Consider the following 24,623-nt stretch of genomic DNA (forward strand, 5'->3'; position numbering starts at 1 on the left):
TTCTATGCTTTAACAGTTAAGAGCCTGTTAGCCTATGCGGTTGAATCTGTATTTGATCAAATTTAAATTTTTTTTTGTTAAAATTAAGTGCAGTTTGTACTTTTTAGATCGTTTTGATATGCTGATATCAAAAATGATTTTTAAAAAATGAAAAAACATCATTGGCATGTATTTCAGCACGAAAAGCTATTTGAAAAGCAACCACCACCACACTGCCAAACACGCTCTAAGTTCCACTATTAAAAAGAGTTTGTATTTTAAAATATTTTTTATTAAAATAATAATTTTTTTTTATGTTTTAAAAATTATTTTTGATATTAATATATGAAAACGACGTGCAAACACTAAAAAAATAATAATAACTTTATAATCACTAGTTTTTTAAATAAAATTTGGAAATTTTTATACGTGGTTTAAGAATTTTTCAAGTAAGAATATCAGATAAGAAGTTGACAGGTTCTTGGCCATGTTTTATAACCACAAAGGGAGGAATATGTCAAGAGCAATGTCCATTAAAGCGACAACCTCGCAGGACTTCACATATGAGGAGCCTACAATATCACCTAGGGGCAGGGGGGCACTGGTTGGCTGGCTCTTCCTCAACATGTCGGTGTCACAGTGTTACAGACGTAAGAATCAAATATGGATAAACAACACACGATCACTTCCATTCTTTCTATGTTCAACCACTTGTAGATATTTGCCTCATTGATTTGTTTTCTTGTCTGATTTTTTGCCACTAATAAAAAAAAAAGTTTTTATCTTGATTTCATCATTTAATATTATATCAACTGGAAATTGAGCTTCATAATTTATTTTAATTTACTTTCTACGAGGATATCTTGGTTTCATGATCATGGTCACATGTTTTTTGGTATGTTAACTCCGTTTAAATCGGGTTGTTTTTTTAAATTTTTTTTTAATAGGTTATCTCGGGTCACATGTTTTTTGGTATGTTAACTCCGGTTAAATCGGGTTGTTTTTTTAAATTTTCTTTTTAATAAGTTATCTCGGTTTTATGACCCGGGTTATGGGTCTTCAACTTTGAATTTGCTTTTTATTGAGTTGTCATTGTCTTATGACTAGGATCGCGAGTTTAGCAGGTTAACCTAGTTGACTCAGTTTTTTTTAATTGACTTTTTTTTTTTAATTTTATCATTTAATATTGTGTTTCGTTGGAAATTAGGCTTCATGATTTGTTCAGTTTACTTTTTATTAAGTTATTTCGGTCTCATGACCCGAGAATAATGTTTAATTGGTTAACTCAGGTTAACTTAACTCATTTTTTGTGTCATTTTTTTAATTAATTTTTTTAACAAATTTCATCGTTAAACATTGGGTCCGATAGGACCGATTGAGAATTGAGCTTCATAATTTGTTTTGATTTTCTCTCTATAGGGTTATCTCAGTCTCTTGACCAGAGTCGCAAATTTTACAGGTTAACCCGGGTTAAATCAAGTCATTTTTTTTAATTTTTTTTATAAGGTTATCCTAGTCTTATGACCCGAGTCATGGGTTTGGCAGATTGAATCGGATCATTTTTTATGTTTATTTTTAATTTAGTTCTTTTTTTAATCTCATCCTTCAACATTAAGCCAATTGAGAATCAAATTTCGTAATTTGTTTCAATCTTCTTTCTATGGGGTTATCTTGGTCTTATGACCCGGATCGCGAGTTTTACAAGTTAACTCAGGTCGTTTTTTTAATTGGTTTTTTTTTCAATTTTGTCCTTCAACATTAAGTTGATTAATAATTAGACTTCATAATTTATTTTGATTTACTTTTCATAGGGTTATCATAATCTTATAACCCGGGTTGACTCATGTCAATCTAATATATTGTTATCTTAATATTAAAAAAAGATATTATCTTGAAATTATTTTTTAGTCAAACTATGTTTTTATGGGTTATCTATGTTGCTTTTAGATTTATAAAAATCAACCGAGTCGTATCGAGTTAATTTCTACATAGTTTTTTTTTTTGAAAAAAAAACATTAGCAACAATAATTTAGTTCTTTACTAAAAAGTATATAGTAGATAGTTTGCACATCCCCATTTCTTCAAAGAGCTTGCCCTCATGATTCAAACTCTATACTCGATTCATTGAGGTTACATATACCTTACCTAGCTAGCCATGGAACTGTACAATCATCAAAATAACTAATCCAAATAAATTTTTTTTTTTTAATGGGAAAAGTCTAAATTGCATTGTCACCTCTTATAAAATAAAAGATAGGCGATAAACCATCTAGTAAGTGGACTAGTGATAAGAACTTGAATATAAAGGGTTTATTTCCCTTGTGATCTCAGGTTCGACCCTTGTGGTTGCTAATATAATGACCACTGGAGGTTTACATGGTCGTTAACTTCAGGACTCGTGAGATTAATCAAGGTACGCGCAAACTGACCCGGACACTCACATTAATAATAATAAAAAAAAAAGATGGGCGGTCACTAACTTAAAACACTATAGAAATACTCTATTTTGGTTATTGAAATCTAAAGTTGTTGTAAAGAGGTGAGATATGTCGATAAAAGTTTGGAATTGTTCAAGATTATTCATGTTTCAGAATTTGAGCTTTCATTTTCTAATTATCTTTTCTTTTATTTAGCAAAAATTCTCAATTCTATATTATTTTGTTTTTCTTATTAGCTCTTAGTACAGCCATGTTTGGTATTGCTTTTTCATCTTTGATGTGTTTAAATTGATAATTTTTTAGTATTTTTAAATTATTTTAATATGTTGATAATAAAAATAAAAAAATCTAAAAAATATTATTTTAATTTATTTTTAAATAAAAAATATTTTTTAAAAAACATCTTATATGATACGATACAAAACATTATTTATCTCATTTTATAGTTCTATGGCCATCAATAATGGAGAATCGAGAAATTTCCACACTCCTGAGTGTACGTATATTGTGTTTCTTTCTGAAGATTTTTGTGTGTATCAATTTCCTTTACTTCGTTAAACGTCGCATCATCATCATATCTTACTTGGGAATAAAGATTTAAAATTTTGATAGAAGAACAATACAGAAAATTAGATTAGATTGCGTGTATTTATCTATTCGAAGAAAACTAGAATGGAAAAAAGAAGAGGCTTGAGAAACACAACCACTCAAATTATTGCTTTCTCGACATTGGCACCACTGATTGATATCCAAACATCACCCAACGTGAAAACAAACGCAGTTTGGAATTGGTGGTGCTTGATTTGCTTGAGATTTTTCATGATAATCGTTTTTTTTTTTCACTACAATTCAAAGAAACAAAAACTTGTAAAATTTATTGATAATATTGATAATAGTAATTAGAATCTATAATTTTATCCGAACTTGAAAGATAAACAAGCGGGTTCTTAGGTAATTATGATCAAACTTTACATGTGACATTGTGGGTACCCATTGCATACAGTTTAATCCTGTGCTGAAGATTGTTTGTAACTTCAATCCATATGCATTTAGTGTTTTTCACGTAAAAGTAACTACCGTATGTCCTGCAGCCTGCTTCTGGTTGCTAGCTAGAGCTTTTTCAGGTCACTTTCCTTCACAAAAAGTCCATGGAAGCCGTAAGGAACCCGCCGAGGTAACCTTACGGCAGCCACAATATCAAGCCCTGGTGATTTTGCATCCATCACCAAGAACTTGGACTCTCCTGCTGTCTCATCATGAACATATGACACCACGTACCCGTCATCTTCCTCTGCCTCTGGATTCTCAGGCTCCCTTGCTACAAAGAAAGGCTCACCACCATAGCATCTTGGCCCAAATATCCTGCTAGCCACCGTGCATTCCTGCCGCTCTCCTTTGGACACATCCAGCTTCACCACCCCTGATATCTTTGGCATAGGGTCACCAATTGCTGCGTACACGAATCTGTTCTTTTTCCCTAAATAAGCTGGGTTAATCACACCAAAGTCCAGGTTTCTAGCTGAAACCGGGTTTCTTGTAACTATGCCTGTTTTCAAGTCTATTCTCACTTTCTCAACCAAGGCATGGATTAGGTCCATTCGCTCCAGTGTGTGTTCTACTGATAAAATGTTTGGTGCTAATATGACTACGGCATCCTCCTCATCCCATGCGTTGATAGCGTGTATGATGTTGAACCCTGGCACATCGAACCATTTCATCTCTGACTCATCCGTTGCGTATCGAGGGATGATTCCAAGCCTGGATACTTTTGCTGGGTCCGAACCCACAGGTGAGCCCCCTCCAAATATCATTTCCATGGGGTTCATCCCAATCTGTATGTCGGCAAATATAGCATATTTGCTGCTAATTCCAAAGTCATGGAGGAAAGAAGGTCTCGTCATGGAAAATATGGGCACATCTGGTTGTTTATTTCCATTTCCATCGAAGTGAAAGTACGTTAGAAATGGAGGGACGGGACCATATCTGAAAGCGAAGGCCTCCCCTGTCTCCAAGTCTACCTTGGGGTGAGCAGTCATGCTCATCAGCAGCTTTCTATCAAAATCATGACGACCCAGCGTCTCTATGTCTCCATTTGATGTCAAACGCACAGCATAAGGTAGATCCGACTCGCCAAGGGCGTAGAGTCGGTTGCCAAAATAAGCCAAGCTAGTGTTTGCCAGACCAATACCATTAGCTGGATTAAATTGACCAGCCAGAATTCGAGCAGCAGAGAGAGCACCGCGAGCTGCGGAGGCAGCTAGTCCATTGAATCCAGAGAACACATTTGGAAGAAGTGGAGCCCCAGCATCACGCTCCATGGTATATTTGTAAGTCTTGACGTAGCGACTGCAGAGAGTGGCTTTCCCCTGGGAGATCCTGATGGAGTGAAGCATGCCATCACCATCAAATAAATGGTAAGGTCCTCGAGGGAGGTACTGAGGATTAGGGCCATTGCGGATGTATGCACCATCAAGGCATGATGGTAGAGATCCATGGATTACCTCACACTCAGTTGGAGGAAGTTCATCAACTGGAGCAAAGTTATCACTAAGTACATATCTAGGATCAACTGATTGCCGAAGCGGAGGGTCTATGAAGTTGTTGATGACGCCTTCCAATACATTAAACATCATGGTGGGCTGGTTTGGCTCTACAACTCGTCTATCATTTGCAGGAGATTTCCTTGTTGATGGTGTTGGTTTTGTTGCAGCAGGCAAGGTTGTTGTTGATGATGCAGGGCGTGAAGTTCGGCTGGTGGTAGGTCTTGTAGTTGAGTTCTGGGGTTTCTCTTCAATTCTAACTGATGATACATTGAGGGAAGGAAGATGACGAGATAGAAATGATGGTGTGGTTGTGACAGCAGATTTAGGAATGGTCATTGCCATGGTACCGGTGAGGAGCTTTGAAGTTTGTATTGCAGAGAGGAAAGAGGACGATGAGGCATCCATTTTGTTGCCTTCAATTCGTTAACTGTATTAAAAGGTAGAGAAGGAAGCTGAAGAATAAATGATTTCTGGGGATTGAGTTTATTTATAATAAGTTTTATTTGTTTTGATAATTAGGCAACAATTATTTTTTTTTTATTAATGTAATATCCAGGCCAACTTCTGTATATCTTAATTTATTATATGAGTTCTGAAGTTAACGATAATGTAAGTTTTTAATGGCTTTAAAATGATTTAAATTCGTAACCATTGAAAAGTAAATTCAAAACCTGACAGTTAAGTTATCTTTCAAGATTAACAATTATTTCTTTTTTATTTTCTAGAGAGACGTGTATTAAATGAGTGATTGATCTACTGATGGAGATTATTTTAAAAATATTTTAAAAAAAATATTAAAAAAATATTTTTTATATTTTTAAAAATTTATTTTCAATATAAGTAGATTAAAATAATTTAAATTTTTTAAAAAAAATTAAAAAAAAAAAACCATTACCAACCATCAAACACACCCTAAACTACATTTATCCACTTGCTTTTGTACACTCATCTAGGATATGATCAAACCACCAAAGTGGTCCCCTAGAAAAGAATATCTAACAATGTATGGCCTATGACATACTCTCTTGAAATTATTATTAAGTAAGAAACTAATATGTGTGGGATTTTAAATGTAGTTAGCACTGTCAGTGAACTCACATAACATTGTGGACCAACTATATACTTTTTGGTAATTCATTTTCATTTTTAAAATTTAATTTCAGACAATTTAATCTTGATTTAAGATTTATTACTTTAAATTTCTTAGTTAATGGTGGAATTAAAAAAAAAAAGATATTATAATGAAAAAGACACCAAACATGAATAAACTGAAAGTAATACAAAAAATATTTTTGTATCAAAATTAATTTTTTAAAATTCAAAAGAATCTAAATTGTATAATTTAAAATAAATTAAAAAGATAACAAATATCTAGGCCAGAATATAGCCCAAGAATTAGGAGAGAGGGGGATGTGTAGTAAAGTAAATGACTCTTCATCTTATATTGTTTTTTTTTTAGAATAATATAAATAATATCTTGAGACCTTATCTATTAGTTTAAATTTTTAAGTCGAATTGGTTTTTTGACTTATTAGAGAATAATATAAATCATATCTTGGAACCTAATCTAATAGTTTAAACTTTTAAGTTGAATTGGTTCTTTAACATGATATCAGAACCTTGATAATCAAATAGTCACGAATTCAAATTTCATCATCCCTATTTATTTAATAAAAAGTAAGCATAAAATAGCGTGAACCTATGCAAGTTTTAAATTTAAAGAGCTTTCACTTGATGAGATGTGTTATAGAATAATATAAATCATATCTTAAGACCTTATTTATCACCTTAAATTTTTGGGATAAATTAGTTTTTTGATATTTTAGAAAATAATATAAATCATATCTTGAAACCTGATTAATAGTTTAAACTTTTATGTTGAATTGGTTTTTTAACATAATATCAGAATCTTAATAACCAAGTAGTCACGAATTCGAATTTCACCATCTCTATTTATTTGATAAAAACTAAATACAAGATAGCGTGAGCCTATACAAGTTTTAAGTTTAAAGAGCTTTTATTTAAGAATATATATTATAAAATAATATAAATTATATCTTAAATAACTTAAAATTTTAAATTAAATTGGTTTTTTTACACCTTTAGCCCTCTCTCGGTTTCCAGATTTCACATCGGATTCTGATCAATACATATAGCACAAGCAAAATTATATTTTCGGCTTCATTTTCATAAAAAAAGATGCGAAAACACTCAACTCAATATTAAAGACAGAAATCGGATAAATCTACCTCTCTAATCTAGGCAGAGGGAAGACCATCTATCAAATAGATTTGACATACTGTTGTAGAGATGGGATAGGATAGGTTCAACTGTTTAGGTAATTAATTACTTAAAACTCATTAGGAGATATAATTGTGCCAGGATTTTTTCCCCTCTTATTAATATTATGATATAAAATATTTTTAATTTTTTTTCGAAAATATATTTAAATAAAAATTTTAATTTTTTTTTATTTTTAACATCAACCCATCAAAATCATAAAAAAATACATTAAAAAAATACAAATTTAATATTTTTTCATGTCAAATACAATTTTAAAACATAATTTTAAATACAAAAAATCCAAACTCTAAGGAAACAATGGAAAGAAAGAGAAGTAATTAAGATACCAAAAACAAAAACAAGAACAAAAAATTAGTCTGATTTTATTCTATAGAGATAAGAGATCATATACCTGCATGTAATAACAAAACAGCCATTGCCATACTCGATGATACGAGGGACCACATGGTAAGCCTATATGTTCAACGAAAAAAGAATTCTTTTTGGAAAAGAAATTGTCAAAGAATGAAATATTTCGCGATGTTGGGACTAAACCCATTGAAAATAAGCCAGAAAAATCCCAAAAAAAGGGTGAATTTAAAATATTTTCCTTTCTATTTTATTGTATAATATCATGGAAGTAGTGTTGTAGATATAAGAGTGTTATTTTTCATTATCGAGTCTTATATATATAAAAAAGGAATTTTTTACTTTATAATGTTAGAAAGCACAAAACCTATTCTAAATACTCGTGAAATGAGATTGTTTGAGAACTCAATCGTCTATCTCTTTACAAACGCGGGTTTCGTCTAGTGGCAAGAGGCCAGTTCTCCTCATGAGGCGAACACGCTTTGAATCCTTGTTGGTTGTTGTGGAACCTGCTTTAAGGTGCTTGACGATACCATGAAAGATATTAGTCTCTTGATCTAGAAGGGGCCGGAGGATACGCCGGAGCAACCAAAAATACAAAACAGCACGTTCGAATGGCTTCTGTTTTCCTACAGGGATTATAACCGGCTGAGAGTCTTGTTCCACTATGATAGAAAATTGATAAAAGCTCGTCATGCATGCTCTAAATTGTTTTCCTTCTGTACAAAATAAGTTTACTTCTCACATCTCATTGTGGTGGGATTTTGAGATTCATCAGAAGACACAAGTATCTCAACAGACGAGTACACGGTTGATCAATCTGCTTGTAATTTCTAGTGAAAATTGTCTGAATTTTAAAATATTGATTTTTGTATAAATGAAAAAGAAAAGGAATTAAGTGAAAGATAGTGAAATATTTCATTTTACAAATCTCTCTCTCATTTGGTTCCATAAGAGAAATAAAAGACGGGAAAAAAATAAGTGAAACATTTTACTGTCAAATCTTTATCAATATATGGTAATATTAGTCAACTTTATTGTCTATAATTACAAATAAACAAAGAGATGTAATTAAATCAAAGCAACAAAATATGGAGCACTGCGATTTATCTTAGAGGGATCACAAACCTGCAAGTCATGACAGCACAGCCTCCATCAAGCTCAACACAGCGACCACAACAAGGACAAGCTGGCCACTTCTTATTTTTTGCAGGCTGCCTCAAGAGAACATCATTCATATCTCTTGTTCCTTCAATCTCATCGCACCGATAACCAGCATACCATTCATATCTCTTTGCTACAATTTGGACACTTTGATTTCTTCACAGTTCCACCACTTTCATTCACAATCAATTCTGAACAAACCCTACAAGGGCAATAGGTTCTACCCCACTTTAAAACGTAAGTCTCGCACAAGAGATCAGACCATTTCACAAACAAAGCTGGAGAGATGATGATAGGCTTGCAGGAGACAGGGTCCAAAAGGTGTCCACATTCCAATCCAGGGCATTTTATATTTGCTGTACTGTTGTCCAGGACTTTTGACTTCTATGTATTTGGCAATGCATTTTGGGCAAAAAAGAGTGTGTACAATAATTTTTGTTGACAAAATATTCCTTTGGCAATCCAGGTTCTGTGCAAATCTCAAAAGTAAAAGCGTGTAAAATAATTTCAACCAACAATGATATATAATTGGGGACATACATGGCAAACACAAATTAGAATGATTGGATATTTGTATGTAACCGATCAACAAAATGGAACTTTCACTGTAGAAATAAGTGAAAAGGGCACCTGGAATGTCATTGTTGTTCATCTCCTGACGCCATTGAACTAACCAGTACTTGCTTACCTGAGGAAAATCGGTGATGGATTCAATTTATGCTTGAATATGCTTTTTGGCTGATATCAGTTTTGATCATATCTTCAGAGGGCCAAACATTTCTGCTGATGCTAATCTTGTTACGTGGATTCAACTCTGTTGCTTGGGGTGCTAGTTTTTTTTTTTTCGTATCTGCTGCGTTTCTGAGGTTATGACAAATTTTTGGTTTTGGTCTGCTACTGTCAGTTACCGCATTATCATTCCTGTCTTCCAAGGGTATCTGGCTTCATTGCTTTCTGGGTCAACTTTGCTTCCTCTAGCTCTTGTTTTCATTCTTTCGCCTGTTTTCTCTTATTGGTGCCTTCGCTAACGATCTTGTTTTAGTCTTCTTTGGCCTTTCTGCTGCACTTTGGCTATGCCTTTTCAACACTAATTATCAACAAGTCTTCCTAGCAGTGGTAAGCAGCAACACAACCATTGAACAAACTATTCCTTTATTATTATATTTTGTTCGAGAAGAACATCATTTACAACCTTTTTCTTACAACCTATTTTCTTAAACGTCATTTACAACCTTTTTTTTTTTGGGCATGGCCTGTGCAACTGTGAGTCTACCTTTTCTTAATGGGAGGGAATGTATTTCAAAAAAAAAACAAAATAGCAGAAAGCTAATAACATCGAAAAATGAAAAGATTGCAAAGAACATATCCACAGCGCTTGTGCTTACAAAGGCCAGAATGGAATGGTCCTCCACATTGATGGCAAAACCGAAACCCGCATCTGCATTAATAATCAAAATAAATCAGAAATATACAATCTACCTCGAGTATAGCTCCATTCTATCTTTGAATTCATTTTGAATGGAGAAAACCTTCAACCCCACATTTTGAATTGAACTATATTTGAGAGCTGAGAGAGAGACTGAATAGAACTTTGACATTCAAGCATAAAAGTTCTCAGATAAGTTAGCTAATATACTCCATGACTCCAGTTTAACCAAATTAACAGATCGAATCATTACATTTTCTAATTTTGAAAAATATAATTGTTTTCAGCCATTATAACATCTTTTAATGAGCATTAAATGATAGTACAATGTTGCTCTATATTATTTTCTCATATATTATGATATTGGAAACTGTGTTGCATAATCCAAACAATAACAATCTATTGTCAAAATAAAATGTTACTGAAAGAAAGAAAAAATTTCCAGCGAGAGAGAGCACACCTGCATTTTATATCTCTGCAACCACTAACTCGCTCAACAGAGTGACTACAATTATAACATCTCGTCCACTTTTTCTCTTCAATCAACTCACCAGCCAGAATGTCATTCCTATCTCTTAGATGTCTGCTCTCACTGCACCGATATCCTGTATGCCAAGGAATCTTGCATAGGAAACAGAAATTTTTCTTGCAGTTAGGACAATTTATTTTTTTCAGCTTATCCTTACACTCATTCAAAACCAACACTGAGCAATCTCGGTACGGGCAATAGCAACTTTCAGACCCTAAAACCATTGAATCACATAGACGATCACACCATTTCTCAAATATTGGTTTTGAGATGATAGGCCTGCATGAGAGAGGGTCTAACAGTTGCTTGCAGTTCAGTCCAGGGCATTCAATGCAGCCAGAGGTTTCCTCAACTGTTATTTCAATATATTTGGTTATGCAATCCAAGCAGAATGGATGTTTACACACGATACCATTCTTGAAATTTCTGGTTGATAGCATAGGATCGGAGCAAATTTCACAAGTAAAGTTTGAATCTTCTTCTTGTTGCAACTGTTCTGTTCCTTCTACTTCTGTTCCTTGGGGTTTTTGCATTGTGTTTCCCATTATATTTTCTGCCTTTTGATTTGCTTGGGAACTTCAGAGGAGTATCCTGGGGTTTATCTTCGAATCAGAAGTCCTACTCCAAGGAAAAACAAAACTCTTTCATCTTCAATGCTCCGATGAAGTTAATAACACTGAGAATAATCAAATAACAGGTTTACTTTAAGCAAAACAAAAAACTAAAGAAATAAACTATGTACTTAGTTTTATTCCTTGGTTATCACAAGGCAGCTGAAGTAGCGTAAAGGCAATGCCATGTCAACTACCACTAATGAAAAGAAGGTTATCTTTACCCTGAAAGGAATGTTGCAATTGATAATGATATAATCAAGTATTTCAGCACGCTGGATTGGATAACCATATCAAAGAAAGCAAAACCAGGTAAATGAACCGAAAGAAACAGGTGACTACTGATCACAAAATCAATCAAAAAAGTATGCGCTAAGTTGTCAGGAGATTCAAGTGCAATACCTCAATATTTTTTCCAATCCAACAGTCTGATTGTCTTAAAGCAGTTAATCCCCCGGTCCTTCATCAAACAACGGTTGTTAGTCCATGATTGGAGTTTTCCAATAGCTGTTTCTAGGTTCTGCGCGCTAGCAAATATGGGCTGTATTGAATCCAAAATTACAGTCCGACTGCAAATCCTGTGACAATAAGATTTGATCAAAGAAAGGTTTAAATCATGTAAGAGTATAATTTTACTGTGCAACAATTTGATTGCTAATTTAAAACAATGGAACGGGTGCGGCTTACTAAGGGCCTGTTTGTTTCTGCGTTTCAAAAGCACTTTTAATAAAATTTGAAAATTTTTTATTTTTTTATTAACTTCAAATTAATATGTTTTTAGTGTTTTCAAATCATTTTGATGTGCTGATGTCAAAAATGATTTTTAAAAAATAAAAAAAAATCATTGACATGCATTTTGGCACGAAAAGCTATTTGAAAAGCAACCACAACCACACTGACAAACAAACCATAAATGGTAAAGGGATTCCATTGTTTTAAATTCAAGATACCCAGGATTCCAAGTTCTTTCACATTGAAGCATTTTCTCAATTCAGAACAATTTTCAACTTACAGTATAATGAATTCGATCTATATCAACCAGTGAGTGATAAAGAACGGAAATGTTTCAGAATTTTAAGCAATTAAATAGAATAAAGGAAACGAAAGGCAATTTTCTTTCACTTTATAATAATTCCAAGCACTGCTTAAACAGTAGATCTCTTTCCTGAAATTCACACAAGAAATTCCTTTCACTTTCCAACTAAAAACAGAAAACAAAGTGTAACAAACCAAAGACTTAAATTGAACAAAAGTTTTTGTCTTTTAGACTCACAGGTCACTGAAATGTTTCGCTTTCCATCATTTTCCAAGCAAGCAAACAGAAAACCAAAGAATCACAGAAAGAATTCAGATTTCGTCTCAATTTGACCGGAAAAAAGTACCTAATTCAGCAATTCTTAAAGTAAATTACCTAAACATAAAAAGAAAAGAGGACCCAATTCAGCAAACACAATATTAACAAAACATGCACAGTAACAGAAGCTGAAATCCACTTACATGGAATTACTTGAATCCCAAAACTCACATCAAAATTAAGCTTATTTGGCTCTGTTTTATCTTTTTAAGAAACAAAATTCCAAGAAACAGAGCTCTCCTTACATTTAAAACAGAGAGAGCAAGTAACTTACAGAGAAAAACCTGATCTGTTTTTATACGAGAGTGAGTGAGAGAGGAAGGGAGAGGGCCGCAGGAGCGGAATTCTAAGATGGGGTGAGTGATGCTTCTTTATTAAGATTTGTTAACTACAAAAGAAATGTCCCTCATTTCTATATTTGTTAACTGGACGAGAACAAGTAATTTTTCCATCCTTAAAGTTAATGACAAAAGTCTTGCGTATTTTGAGGTGAGTGGACCCGTAAAAAAGCTTGGCCCGCTGGTAATAAAGCGATAAGATGGATATGAAATGATGAAAATGAGTTGTAAAGTAGACGTGATCAAGACGACGAAGGAGCTTTGATATTTTCTCTAGTTAATTAATACTTAACTATTTGACCTTTGTTCAGTTGCGTGAGGGGTAATTTTTTAATTAAATAATTTAAGATGTTTACGTATACAATTAATTAAATAAAATAAAAATTATATATATTAATAAATAAATAAATAAAAATATTAATGATAATAAAAAAACAAAACTGAAAAAAATCATGAAATATATATAAATTAAAATATTTAACATTGTAACAATTATTTACTCAATTATATTTATTGATTTTGTTTATGAAAATAATTTTTTTATTTAATGAAATTATAATAAAACCAGATATACATATAAAATTAATTAAATAAAATAAAGGAGAAAAAAATATTATATAAGGTTGCACATATTAGAAAAGTTATCTAAAAATAAATATTTTTTATTTTTAAAAATAAAATTTATTTATATAGAACATAAAAATAAAATTTATAGATGAATTACAATAATCTTTTAAAAATTACATACATATAAAATAATTAAAAATAATCTCTATTTAAAAAAGGCTAAATAAATAAAAAAAATAGGGTATAAATCTAAACATAAATTAAAAAAATATTTTTAAAAATACATATAAAAAATATATTAATTAAAAAAAAAAAGAGGTCGGACAATGCTAGGTCTGGCAAGCCAAGACAACATGTCTGGCCCATTTGGAAAAGACTCATGTGTGTTGGTCATTTTTTTTTAATTGCTAATGGGAGCGTCGTCCGCCTCATTTAAAAAAAAAATCAGATGATGCATCGTTTGCATTTACTCATATTTTAACCACTATAGTAGTTGGAAAATCAGGGTTGATGATTTTTTTATATAAAAACTTATTTTTGACCCAAAAACATATTGAAAACATCTAAAGCACTTTCATAAACTCATTAATGACCTTAAAAACCTAAAAACCTAAAAACCGCACAAAACACTAAAACCAAAAATATTCCCAAGCTTAAATATAGTTTTTTTTAAAATTTAAAGATAAAAAAATTATCTAAGTTGAACTCCCCTGCATAAGTTTGAAAACCTATTTACTTTTCTTTTTTTACTTTGATTTATTATCTTTTAATCTTACTTTTTCCTAAAAGATTAATCTAAACTGGCCCACATTTTAGTCCGCAAAAAGAGAGAAATAATAATAATAAAAAAAAAAAAAACGAAAAAAGGGTGAACACATCCATGATATTTTGTGATGGGATCCACGGTGCAAATCCCCTATTTCTTTAAGTGTTTGTTAATTAACTAGTTTTATCATCTATGTAAAACTTTAAATTAATTTCAAATATAATGAAAAAATATATTATTATTTTGAATGCATTTTAAAATATCATGATTTTTTTAATTTAAAAAAAATATATATTGTTTACACAAAAATGTTATATATGATGAGAGTAGGATTTCAAGTCAATTTCTAACATGATAAAAATAACTTATGGATATGTTTTTATTTATCATTAAATTTATTAATTGAGAAGTGAATAGTGTATACTTTATAAAATATACTAATAAATATATGAATTAATAAATGCAAAAAAGTTATTAATACTAATTTAATATTAAAGCGAAAAACTTATCTCAATCAAAATAAATAGTTTCACATGCAAATGGTTTACATCGACAATCCTTTTTATTTTAAATTTTTTTCATTTATTTAATCTTAGTGGCTAAATGTTGTTACTAATAAAAAAATAATTTTTGGTTTTTATAAAAATCTTCATACTAATACAACTTATTCATATAAAATATAAGAATGTTTTTTATACAAATCAAACTAATCTCTTCAAAATATATGATAATAAAAAACAAAAATGTAAAAGATCATTATTTAAATAAAAACAATTTAATGGAATAGGGTAAAAGTAAAAAAAGTAAAACAAAGAAAAGACCTAAGTTGACAATGGACATATCTTTATGGTGAAACTTTTTATTTTTACATTTTACATATGAACATCTAATTTCATCTGCACTAATATTATTCAGTTTATAAATTATGAAATTAATAAAACTTTCAACTCCTTGAAGATAATCTTGTCTATATATCCCTTTTAATGAATCTTGATACATTCAAGAACGATCACACCATTACTTAATTATAAAACCTAAATAGAATAATTTTGATTTCATTAATTTCATAAAAAAATCATTTTTTTTCCTAAATTCTACTTAACAATAAAATTGACAAAATGGGATTGGTACCCATTAAAATTACCAATTATTTATTCAATTATAACACGCCTAAGTTGCAAAATCAAATTCAACTTTAGCAAAATTCAATTTCCCTAAACTCCTAAACAAACCTTCACATACAAATCATATATTAATACAATAAATTTCTCTTAGTAAAAGGCTGTAAACACTTAAATATATATAAGAAAACTAAAAAAATAATTAAATTAACCTAAAACATAAATTGGTAAAAACAAATATGTGAGTTTGCTTACTTTGTATATTTTAGAGTTTATACAAAGTAAGCAAACTCATATATGGTAGAGTTTATGCGAAGATTACTTGAAGTTCATACGTTATTTTCAACTTTGAATATTTGCTTCAAGGTTGAGTTGTTGCAAATCACAAGTCGTCTAGGTGTCCAGCTTCTAACGATAATCTATACGAACCACCAGTGAAAAATCTTCTAAACCCTTTTACGAGAGAAAGGTTGTTGTATCTTATAGTGCTAGTTCTTTTCTTTTATGATTTAGGTGTTTATGTACTGTACTTTTTACACATTCTTTATATATATATATATATATATATATATATATATATATATATATATATATATAGGAAATAAGAGCATATTATTCTATTTATAAAGAAACCTAAAAAACCATATAAACAATAAAATATTAATTTCTCTCTTAAATAATATCATATATATTATTTTAGGATGATTTTATAAATTTATTTAATTAAGTCTCTACATGATTTTTCTAGGTCTAAAATTGTAATCCCCTGTATTAATTATATTTTAGTCCTTAATTTTTAAAATTTAGTTACAATCAAGTCACACTTAATTAATCATCCCATTTTAGTTTCTCACCAATGGTTCCTATATGTGTGACTTATTAGGTTCTCTAATAAGTTGACCCAAATATAAATCATAATTCTAAATAAAATAAGATTAAGTGCATTAAACATTTAATTTTTTATCAATTCAATAATTGATTGATTTATATTTGAAGATCAAGTATAATATATAGTAATCTATCATGATCTCTCAAATATTAGAAAAGTCATAAGTGATTTGACTTAATCATTCACTGACAAGTTTCTTGGTGTAATTATTATCCCTTCATTAAGAATGTTTTGATTTAGATATTGTAGTATGAAGTATGTTTGCTTTGTCAAATCATGTTATTTGTCAACATTATAGTCATTGATTATTTGAATAATATTTTGAAATTCTTTTCAAAACTGATTCCATCTTGGCTGAGGATTTCAGAATCAATATTATTTGAAAACATATAGAATATTTTTTCTAATTCATCTAGGATCATGAATCCTCTCTTGATTACTTAAATATCTTTATATAATTTATATTACACTCAATATCTACTTGTTTATTACCCTTGATTAAGACAACATGTGGTTAGGATAAAAGTATAACAATCATTATATAAAATAATTTAATAATCTTAAATTTAAAGATCACTTATATAATTATCATAAGAGTCTTTCCATAGATATAGGTGATATCTTCATATGGAATCATCTTGCGAATTAGTTTAGTGTACATGTCATCTAACAAGCACATACATATTAGTTTCAGATATCTCTCAAACCTCAGTTTATGAGAGCAGTTGTTTCTTTTATAAAGAAAAAAAATATAATATACACTAGTCTCAACAACTTTAATTAATGTCTAATCTTAATAGAATGTTGATTAGGAACATTTAAAAACAATATTTTGATACAAAATGAATCTCATAGTTATAATAACTTTATAATTTGTTTGCAAATATTTTTATCCCATAAACCTTATTTTTACTCTTAATTTATTAATAAAATATAAATTAGTATTTAAAATAAAAAATATCTTTATTAATAATAAATATATTCCAGATGAAAAATAAAATATATTCACTAGCAATTTTTAACTTTGGATCTTGGATGAGTCTGCGACTGGGGTTACTCCTTGGACGTATTAAGATGTCCTCATTAGTCCATCAACCTGTCAGCAAGAAACATAGCAGAAACTTCCTTCTAGCTTCGTATGACAACCTTCTTCATAATTCCAGTCCTCTCATTTTCCAAACCACAAGTACGATGGCATGTAAGTCCACATGATCTCTTCACCAAGAGAATGTGAAGAAGTAAACTTAACTCCTCCTGCTCTATATATGTACTCTTTTTTATGTATTTAGATTATAGAACTAAGAGCACAGCGAGATAAATTATTATTTTTATTTTTATATTTTAAAAAGACAACCAAAATAGAAAAGAAAATTTCGATGGTGAAACTCTCTCTTAACAGGTTAGGTTATCTCCAGGCGCCACTCCCAGTTGATTACAATAATTAGTATAATACCTAACCCGAGCTTGAACAGTAGCAGAATTTCCTCCGTCGCATTCAAGAGCACCATTAATGGCTCTAATAGTTTCCCCGAACCCTTGGCTGATTACAGGTTGGACAAAATTCATCCAATACCACAAAGCTGTCTTGAATGAAATTAAAGGGTCATTGGCCACGACCTCAGGTGAGTTTAATCCATCAAAACCGATGCTTTCTCCGGCTGGTCCATAATTATAATTCCATGAGAGCTGGATTGGTCCTCGGCCATAGTAACCTTTATCAGGATTGCATGGATATTGTGTGTTGTCCTCATCACAGTAGTCCCTTGATGGTCCATTGATCTCTTCTATGGAACAAAAATCTGCAGAAAATATTCTATTTGTTAATTACTAACTAATAGAAATTAACTTGTTTACTACCAGTTGTATCTGACCCTAGAATTGTTACCTTCGCTATGGATTTGCTATACAAAGTTAAATTAACTTTTCTCATAAATTTTAATTTATTATATAGAAGTATATGGTTTAATGAGGTTTATCATGTTAAATCAAGTTTCAGTGTATCAACATTGATTAATTTAAGTGGTTCAACACTTATTATCTTCGAGCAAAACTTTGAATTTGAGTTTTGTGAATGAAATATATTATTATTGTAAAAGTGTTACCTTTTATTGGGCTGATCCGACTCAACCGAATTAGTTAGGGTTTAATAAGTTTCCAGATATCAGAATTAAAAAAAAAATAAATCAAATCCTAGTGTAAAAAGGAAAAATTGAATCTTCGAAATATATGAGTTTTAGGATATCGTTAATCACTACTCGTAGCTCCGTTACTAGTTCACCAAAATCTCACTTCCCCAATATATTTTATACGTACATCCTTGAACATCATTATTTAAATAGTTATTTATTTTAATATTTTTTTAGTTTTTAAAATGTTAATACAGAAAAGAAAAGATAGAAACATATTTGATAGAAAAATCCAGAAAAAAAGGGACATAAAATAAATAAAAATAGAAAATAATAAGAAATAAAATAAAAATAATTACAAAGGAAAACTTTAATTATAAAGGTGTCAGTTAGTTCGGTTAAACTACGAGGTATAAATTATAATTATATCTAAAAATATCGACAAAACTTCAGACGACAGATAAGGAGAGAAATCTTACGTCCAGTCTCATGAGTGACATGGGCAAAGAAAGCTGCGATCTCCCGCCTGGAATCATCAACTGAACCAATCCTACCAAATCGAGAATATGAACCGAGAGCCTCAAGAAATACATCTCGTGAATAGAAGCTCTTCCCAACACAACTTGAATTAGCTTGATCAAGGATCCCACCAAAAAATTCTGGGGTCACAATATCAGGCACTGAGACATCATTGGTAGGAGCTGGTGCAAAACATGGACCCTCTTGACACCCAGTGCCGCAATATTCATTGCCGGTGCCACAGAAACCCCACCGGCTGCAGCATTCGTTTGCGGCACACCCACAATTTTGAGCTACGATATAGCTTGGCAGAGCTCCGGCAATAAGAATACCTAGTAAAACAATGACTAACTGGCATTTTCTTGTAGAGGGTGCCATTATTTCTATATAAAGAAAATTGTGATATATATATATATATATGTAAGGATGAGAACTTGATATTTATAGTGCTACAACTAAGAGATTTCAATTGTTTGATGCTTGAAAAGTCAATTTGAACAAGCAGTGCTTTGTCTAGAACTTAGTATAAATTGAAAAGTAGTGCCGGTGGTGGTTTAGCTTTGGTAGGCATTGAAAAGTCTACTTCTTAATATAAATTGATACCTCCCTGCATGGAAGAAATCTTAGAAGCAATTGACTTTTTTATCTGATAACAAAATCATGCCTTAGGGAATTCTTAGGTATTGTTTAATTCATTGAACATCCGAAAATCTCCTTAATTCTTCAATTTTGAAATTTAACTTTGACCTTTCGAATTGTCGTACACAAGTGACATGCTTTTTTGGACTAATGTTGAAGAAAAATGGGCTTGCACGAGACGTGTTCTTTGTTGGTAAAAATGGTTCAAAAATCCACTACCACCTTCAAGCTGGTTATATATGGACAAGCATTGCAACTCTCATGTATTTTCTTTTCTCTTCTCTCTATTTTTTTTTTTTTATATAATGCAACTCTCATTACTATTTATCACGATCTAGAAGTGTATACAAGAATTTCCTCGTCATTATTAGGTGAAATTTTTTAATCATTTGTGGTATGTGATAATGTTACTAAGAATGTGCTTAAGTTTTGTTTATATCTTCGTTTATATATATTTTAAAAATAAATTTAATTTAAAAAGTATTACATTAATATTTTTCAATAATTATAATATATTGATATAAAAAATATAAAAAAATATTTTAATAAAATTTTTAAATAAAAAAATACTTTTAAAATATATCTTATATCACAATATCAAACACACAAAATATCAATCAGTATCCATTGACATTTTATCAATAATTTATTCATTAGTTAATAATGATTATCTCATGGACATGGTAATTACCGGATTTGACTAAATGTAAAATCTCATGAAGTCAATCAATTAAATTAAATGCGTGAAATCTCTTGTGAGACTATTCTACCTTCAAAATTGACTGGAGTGTTTTGTTGACGCTACCTTATTACAATTAAAACTTCCCTTTAAATAACTTGACTTTTCAATATAAATTGTAATTGTTTATTACAATTAAAACGATTAATTAGTTAATAAAAGAAAACTTTAATTTTAGAAAATTTAATTAAAGAATTCAAGTAGAAAGTATGTATACATTTTCAACTCGAAGATACCACTATGACAGTGCGTTAGACAATTGCATAATATATGTAGTTCGGGTGTTGTTAATAAAGATTAACAAAAATCATATTAGTCATTTTAAAAAATCAAATAGTGAAAATAACAAAATTGATACTGAATTTTGCATCATGGGTTGTTTTTCTCTTCCGTTGGGTTCAATATTTCGAAATATTAAGTAATATTCTAAAACGTGTGGGTTTTTCACTGTAGCAGCATGTGTTTTTTTTTTTTAGTTTTTTTTTTCGCTTTTGTTTCTTCTGTTTTTTACATATAATGTATCACTATGCACACAGTGCACAGTAAAACACTTGATTTTTTCTTCTTTGTTTTCTGTTTTTGTTTTCCCTTTTTTTGTATCGCCTATGGGTTTTTATTTTGTTTTTTTCTTTGTGTTTTTTTTTCTTTTAATGATTTTTTTGTTTAATTTAGTTTGTTAATGTGATTTTTTTTTTATTTAGTTATCATATTTTTATTACATGGATCTCGGGTTTGACGAGTTAACCTGATTTTTTTTTGTTTTTTTTCCTTTTTAATCAATTTTTTTCGTTTGACCCATCGATTTTTTTTTTCTATGTAGTTATCAAACTTTCATGACGCGAATCCCAGGTTTGACAGGTTAACCTGATTTGACGGGTTAACTCAGTTGATTCAGATTTTTTTTTTCCTCATTACGCGCGGGTTTTTCACTGTAGCAGCAGATGTTTTTTTCTTGTTTTTTTTTTTCGCTTTTGTTTCTTCTGTTTTTTACATATAATGTATCACTGTGCAAACAGTGCACAGTGAAACACTTGACTTTTTCTTTCTTTTTTTTCGTTTTTGTTTTCCCTTTTTTTTTTGTATCGCCTATGGTTTTTTTTTTTGCTTTTTTCTTTGTGTTTTTTTTTCTTTTAATGATTTTTTTTGTTTAATTTAGTTTGCTAATGTGAAATTTTTTTTATTTAGTTATCATATTTTTATTACACGGATCTCGGGTTTGGTGAGTTAACCTGAATTTTTTTTTTGTTTTTTTCCTTTTTAATCAATTTTTTTCGTTTGACCCATCGATTTTTTATGTAGTTATCAAACTTTCATGACGCGAATCCCAGGTTTGATGGGTTAACCTGATTTGACGGTTTAACTCAGTTGTTTCAAAATTTTTTTCTTTTTCCTCATTGGTAATATGCTTATGTCTTTTGTTTGTTTTTGTTTTTTTTAATTAATTTTTTTCATTTAGTTTAGGTTGTTAATGTTCACTTTTTTTTCTATTTCTTTTAATGAATTTTTTTTTTATTTAATTTAGTTTGTTAATGTGAAAAAAAAAATTTATTTAGTTATCATACTTTCATGACACGGATCTCGGGTTTGACAGGTTAACCTGATTTAACAAGTTAATCTAAATTTGTTTTTTGTTTTTTTCCTTTTTAATCAATTTTTTTCGTTTAGTTTAGTTTGTTAATTTTTTTTCGTTTGACCCATCGATTTTTTTTTCTATTTAGTTATCAAACTTTCATGACGCGAATCCCAGGTTTGACGGGTTAACCTGATTTGACGGGTTAACTCAGTTGATTCAGATTTTTTTTTTCTTTTTCCTCATTAGTAACAGGCTTATGTATTTTGTTTGTTTTTGTTTTTTATTATTTTTAATTAATGTTTTTTCGTTTAGTTTAGGTTGTTAATGTTCAATTTTTTTTCTATTTAGTCATCAGACTTTCATGACGTAGATCCCGGGTTTGACATGTAACCTGGTTTGACGGGTTAGCCCGGTTAATTATGGGTAACCCGTCAATTTTTTTTTCTATTTAGTTATCAAACTTTCACGACACGAATCCAAGATTTGACGGGTTAACCCAGTTAATTCAGATTTTTGTTCTTTTTCTTCATTAGTTTTTTTTCTTTCTATTGGTTTTTTTCTTTTTAATTAATTTATTTAATTATCATACTTTTATGACATGACCTTGCAGCCAGATCCACATCCAAGGCTATTAGGTCTGGTATTAGAGCGAGACCTACTGGGTCATGCAAGTTTAATATTATTATTATTATTATAAATATTACTTTTGGGTAAGGTGTTATAGCCAAACCCAAGATTCTTGGATATAGATTTGCAGAAAGACCTAACACTTTTAAATCTTAATATTTTTTTTGTATTTTTTATACAAAAAAAATTAACCCGTGGCATCGCGCGGGTTATGTGACTAGTATATGATGAATTCTTGTGCTGAAGTGAAGTGGCGGAGCCACATAGAAACAAAAGGGGTAGTTGCCCCTTAATTTTTTTTTTAATGTTTTTTATATTAAAATATTAATATAATAGTTTGGTGAATGGTTAATATAGGGAAAGAAAGTTGTTATTCTTTACTTATATCTTAATATAATATATAATATATATATCCAGCTTTTTACCCTACATTTTTTCCTTTTTTTTCTTTTTCTTCCCTAACTAACTAAGAGTTTTTTTTTTTCAAGTTGTTATTCCCTGCCCTCTCCAATATATAAATTTCTCTTTAAGTACAATTAAGTAATTAATCTCTTTTGTTATTTATATTTTAGGTAAATTTTCTTCATCTTTTTTATTTGTTTCATTATCTAATTTTAATTTTATTCTTTTATAATTATTTATTAAAAATATTAGGATTTATGAAAATTTAAGGGTTTTGATATGAATATGTTTAAAATAAATATTTGAATATGCTAATTTAATCAATTAAATATTTCTTTTCTTATTATAAAGGAATAAATTAATATTCATGCAAAACCACTATTCTTGGCATCTCTTACATTAACAGAGTAATTTATTGAAATTTAATATTTTCACATGATTTGTCTGTAAATAAAATATCAAGTAGAAAATATGTTTTTCAAGCATTGTTCCTCTTACACAAACACTATAGGCATTGTTCATCAATTAAATGTCTAGAAATAATTAAGTATAATTTAATCAACATACTTATTATATGCATATAGATATGAATTGAAATGAGTTTTGATTTTGATGAATTGATATGTATTTTGCTATGAATTTTATATGAAATATTTAGAATTATTATGTAACTCAACTGATTTTTGTTTAACAGAAAATTATGGTGTAATTATATTAATTATTATGTAGACACTAATAATAATAAAAAAATCTAGCAGGTTCATATTAATTTTACTTAATATGAATTAATATATATGTTTTGAATTGATTTCTAACACATATTTATATAATATAATATTTATTAATAATTTATCTTCTCATTTAAAAAACTCTGGCTTTGTTATTGTTGAAGTGTGTGGACATGAATTATAAACTTTATTTTTAAGCCTGGTTATTCTCGCAAAAACATGTTCTTTGTGATGTCATTATTAGAGAGTTGATGCTTCTACTTTGCTCGGAGAATTTTTGTGTGAATGAAGGCGCGCAGGTCTGCGTGTAGTGGACTGAGGTGGATCGGAATAGATGTCATGCTACAGTGTTAGGCTGTTCAGTGCCGGCCCAAACAAAATAGGCTGTCTAGCCGACGCATTCTATCATGAAGTTTATCTGCATCTCCTTCACGAATCATCATCATAACCTCTTTTTTTTTTCAGTTATTATGCCAAAAAAATTGATGACATTGCATTTAATCTGTATCGGTTTTTATGTTAGATTGACTTGGACCCAAATTAGGATAATCTAGTTTGACATATTAAAAATCCATGGATCAAATATAAAACATGCTTTTTCAAAAAAAAAAAAAAAAAAAAATTAAATTTCATAAATTTTTAGGGATAAACAATTTATAATTTGAAAATTTAGAGGACCAAAGTGTATATTTAGCCCAAAGTTTAGAAAAACCATATTATTTTGTCGCGCTTTTTCATCTTAATCCCCTATCTTTGAATTTTTCTATTCCTTAATAAATATGCTTTAATTGTTAATTAATTTGGGTTTATAAAGATATAATAAAAAAATTTGGACTAAAAAAAGATAAATCATTATGTCAGTACATAATGATTTATTTGTTCCTATGTAAACA

The 24,623-nt window shown here is 30.0% G+C and overlaps 2 protein-coding genes and 1 long non-coding RNA gene across 7 annotated transcripts; all 3 read right to left on the bottom strand.

Annotated features, from left to right (window-relative positions):
• Nucleotides 1-3,271: 3,271 nt before the first annotated feature.
• On the bottom strand, nt 3,272-5,562 carry LOC7494613 (probable carotenoid cleavage dioxygenase 4, chloroplastic). The gene has a single exon (XM_002326001.4). The coding sequence runs from the start codon at nt 5,363-5,365 to the stop codon at nt 3,527-3,529; it is 1,839 nt and encodes a 612-aa protein (XP_002326037.2). The 5' UTR covers nt 5,366-5,562; the 3' UTR covers nt 3,272-3,526.
• Nucleotides 5,563-7,823: 2,261 nt separating this feature from the next.
• Nucleotides 7,824-13,176, bottom strand: LOC7467472 (uncharacterized). Of its 5 annotated transcripts, none has more exons than XR_008058224.1 (5): nt 12,971-13,176; nt 11,745-11,920; nt 10,663-11,349; nt 8,741-10,214; nt 7,824-8,241 (listed from the first exon to the last, which is right to left on the bottom strand). It is a non-coding gene; the product is annotated as an uncharacterized LOC7467472 (long non-coding RNA). The 5 variants fall into 5 exon arrangements; XR_008058225.1 differs by having other exon boundaries at nt 7,824-9,245; nt 9,465-10,214; nt 12,971-13,172; XR_008058226.1 differs by lacking the exon at nt 7,824-8,241 and having other exon boundaries at nt 9,912-10,214; nt 11,567-11,920; nt 12,971-13,171.
• A 4,145-nt stretch (nt 13,177-17,321) lies between these two features.
• On the bottom strand, nt 17,322-19,418 carry LOC7467473 (endochitinase EP3). The gene is made up of 2 exons (XM_002326003.4): nt 18,983-19,418; nt 17,322-18,176 (listed from the first exon to the last, which is right to left on the bottom strand). The coding sequence occupies exons 1-2, from the start codon at nt 19,398-19,400 to the stop codon at nt 17,770-17,772; spliced, it is 825 nt and encodes a 274-aa protein (XP_002326039.2). The 5' UTR covers nt 19,401-19,418; the 3' UTR covers nt 17,322-17,769.
• Nucleotides 19,419-24,623: the final 5,205 nt, after the last annotated feature.

Source organism: Populus trichocarpa, chromosome 19 (assembly GCF_000002775.5).
Source record: "Populus trichocarpa isolate Nisqually-1 chromosome 19, P.trichocarpa_v4.1, whole genome shotgun sequence".
Classification (NCBI taxonomy): Eukaryota; Viridiplantae; Streptophyta; class Magnoliopsida; order Malpighiales; family Salicaceae; genus Populus; species Populus trichocarpa.

What these genes read in the sequence shown, in the direction of transcription:
- LOC7494613 (XM_002326001.4), bottom strand. Translation starts at nt 5,365, where the DNA reads ATGGATGCCTCATCGTCCTCTTTCCTCTCTGCAATACAAACTTCAAAG.
- LOC7467473 (XM_002326003.4), bottom strand. Translation starts at nt 19,400, where the DNA reads ATGGCACCCTCTACAAGAAAATGCCAGTTAGTCATTGTTTTACTAGGT. An exon ending in TGTCACTCATGAGACTGGAC is followed by an intron (nt 18,177 to 18,982) that starts GTAAGATTTCTC and finishes TATTTTCTGCAG; the next exon opens with ATTTTTGTTCCATAGAAGAG.